The sequence below is a fragment of the Echinops telfairi genome, unplaced genomic scaffold (genome assembly GCF_000313985.2).
Source record: "Echinops telfairi isolate 266 unplaced genomic scaffold, ASM31398v2 ScPeMD7_3;HRSCAF=10, whole genome shotgun sequence".
Lineage (NCBI taxonomy): Eukaryota > Metazoa > Chordata > Mammalia > Afrosoricida > Tenrecidae > Echinops > Echinops telfairi.
Genome location: NW_022103899.1, coordinates 57,557,086 through 57,558,687, shown reverse-complemented (window position 1 = coordinate 57,558,687; position 1,602 = coordinate 57,557,086). Strand labels below are relative to the sequence as shown.

The window sequence follows — 1,602 nt, the reverse complement described above, 5'->3', positions numbered from 1 at the left end:
GCAATGATCGGTTGGCTCGTGGACGCCGCCTCAGCCCCCCTTTAGCGTTGGCTTCTCCACACTCAGCAGCACGTTTCAGGGTCTCGTCTCCAACCACCTCAGTCCTTCCTTTCCTGTCTTTTTACTGACCTGCTTTCTTCACGCCCTTGGTCTCGTCCAACGACGACCCTGCTCTTGGGTCATGAGCGTTCCATGAGTCAGTGCCATTCTTGGTTGTCCTTTGGCTCTGGTGAATTTCATGTTCTCCGGCTTCAAAATGAACTTGCCTGGGAGTCACTGGTGGTCTGCTCTGCTGTCAACCCCAGGGCCCTGTTTCCTTTCCCCCATGGAGCTGAGGTGATGCCGGTATGTCCCACCTGGCGACGCGGCCTGCGTGCGTAGTCAACAAAGGAATTGCCAATGACTAGGTGGTCGGGCTTGTAAAATTCCATTGTGTAATCGATGCTGCCAATCCTTCTTCTTTGTTTCCAGCTTCAACATTCCAGCCACCCATCATTATCAATGCAAGCTGACTGCATGTTGGATCAATATCAGACAACAGAAGCTGATCTAAAATTCCAACTTCTTAATCTTTGGCGTTAGTGGTTGGTGCATGCATTTGAATAGTAGTTGCATTAACTGGTTTTTCTTGTAGAAATATAAACATTATTATACACCCGATAGCACTGTCTTTCCAGGCAGATCTCGTAATGTCCGCTTTGACAATGAACATGGCCATGGTCCCATCTAGCCTCTGCTTGTGGCTGTGATCCCACTTTGGAGGGAATGCTGCCTTACAAGATTAAGGTGGGGTGTATCCTTGGTACACGTAGCTCTACTAAAGTGTGCAACCTAAGCGGCTCTCCTTTGTTTCCATGGAGGGTGGTCTGCTGCAAGGCAAAAACTACCATTCACAACCATTCCTCTGTGTCTAAAAGCCATCTCAGGAGCAGGAGCAGGTAGACACACCCTCGGGCCATGCAAGAAGAGCATGTTTGAGATCTCGGAAGCAGTGGAGGCTGAGACCAGCAGCCAGGGAACCACAAGACAGAGGAGAAGGGCAGTGCTGAGACTACGGGACTATGAGGCTCGCTCACAGGGGCAGAGGATGAAGGACCACACAGGTGAAAGGCTAAAGATCAGAGAGAGACGTGGCTACTGATGGAGAAAAATCTCTGCTGGGGACCAGTGATTGCATCCTGACTGTTTACTGATCCTGACTCGTGGCAACCTGTTCCTTTCCCTCCCAAGCCCCCTGACTGAGTGTTGTCTGTGAGTTCTGCATGGCCACTGCAGTGCACTGTGGACCCCAGCACAGATGCAGAGTGCCGCGGGAGGAACGGCTGGTGTCAGGATCGGACAAGAAAGATGGAGGGTGCAGGCATGTCTAACTTCTGCCTCGTGGCAACAGGCAAGCCAGAGGAGGTCGGACGTGGTGCTCAGGCCGGTCAGTCTTACGCACACACACTGACCCTCTTCAATCTATCCTTCCCAGGACAGCCGGGCATCCGACTGACTCAGAACACCAGTGTCGGCTCCATCCAGCCAGTCCAGGAGACTGATCTCCCAGCATCCCCTCTGCTCTCTGACAACTCCCAGTGTTCCTGGATTCCTGGTGGGTAC

General features: G+C 52.4%; 1 protein-coding gene across 1 annotated transcript in view; it reads right to left on the bottom strand.

The window, feature by feature from the left end:
* B3GNT7 (UDP-GlcNAc:betaGal beta-1,3-N-acetylglucosaminyltransferase 7) overlaps nucleotides 1-431 on the bottom strand; it is a 71,126-nt gene extending 70,695 nt beyond the window's left edge. The window contains exon 1 of the mRNA XM_045294301.1: nucleotides 357-431. Within this exon, the coding sequence (XP_045150236.1) occupies nucleotides 357-431 (75 nt within the window). The remainder of the gene's footprint in view (nucleotides 1-356) is intronic.
* Nucleotides 432-1,602: the final 1,171 nt, after the last annotated feature.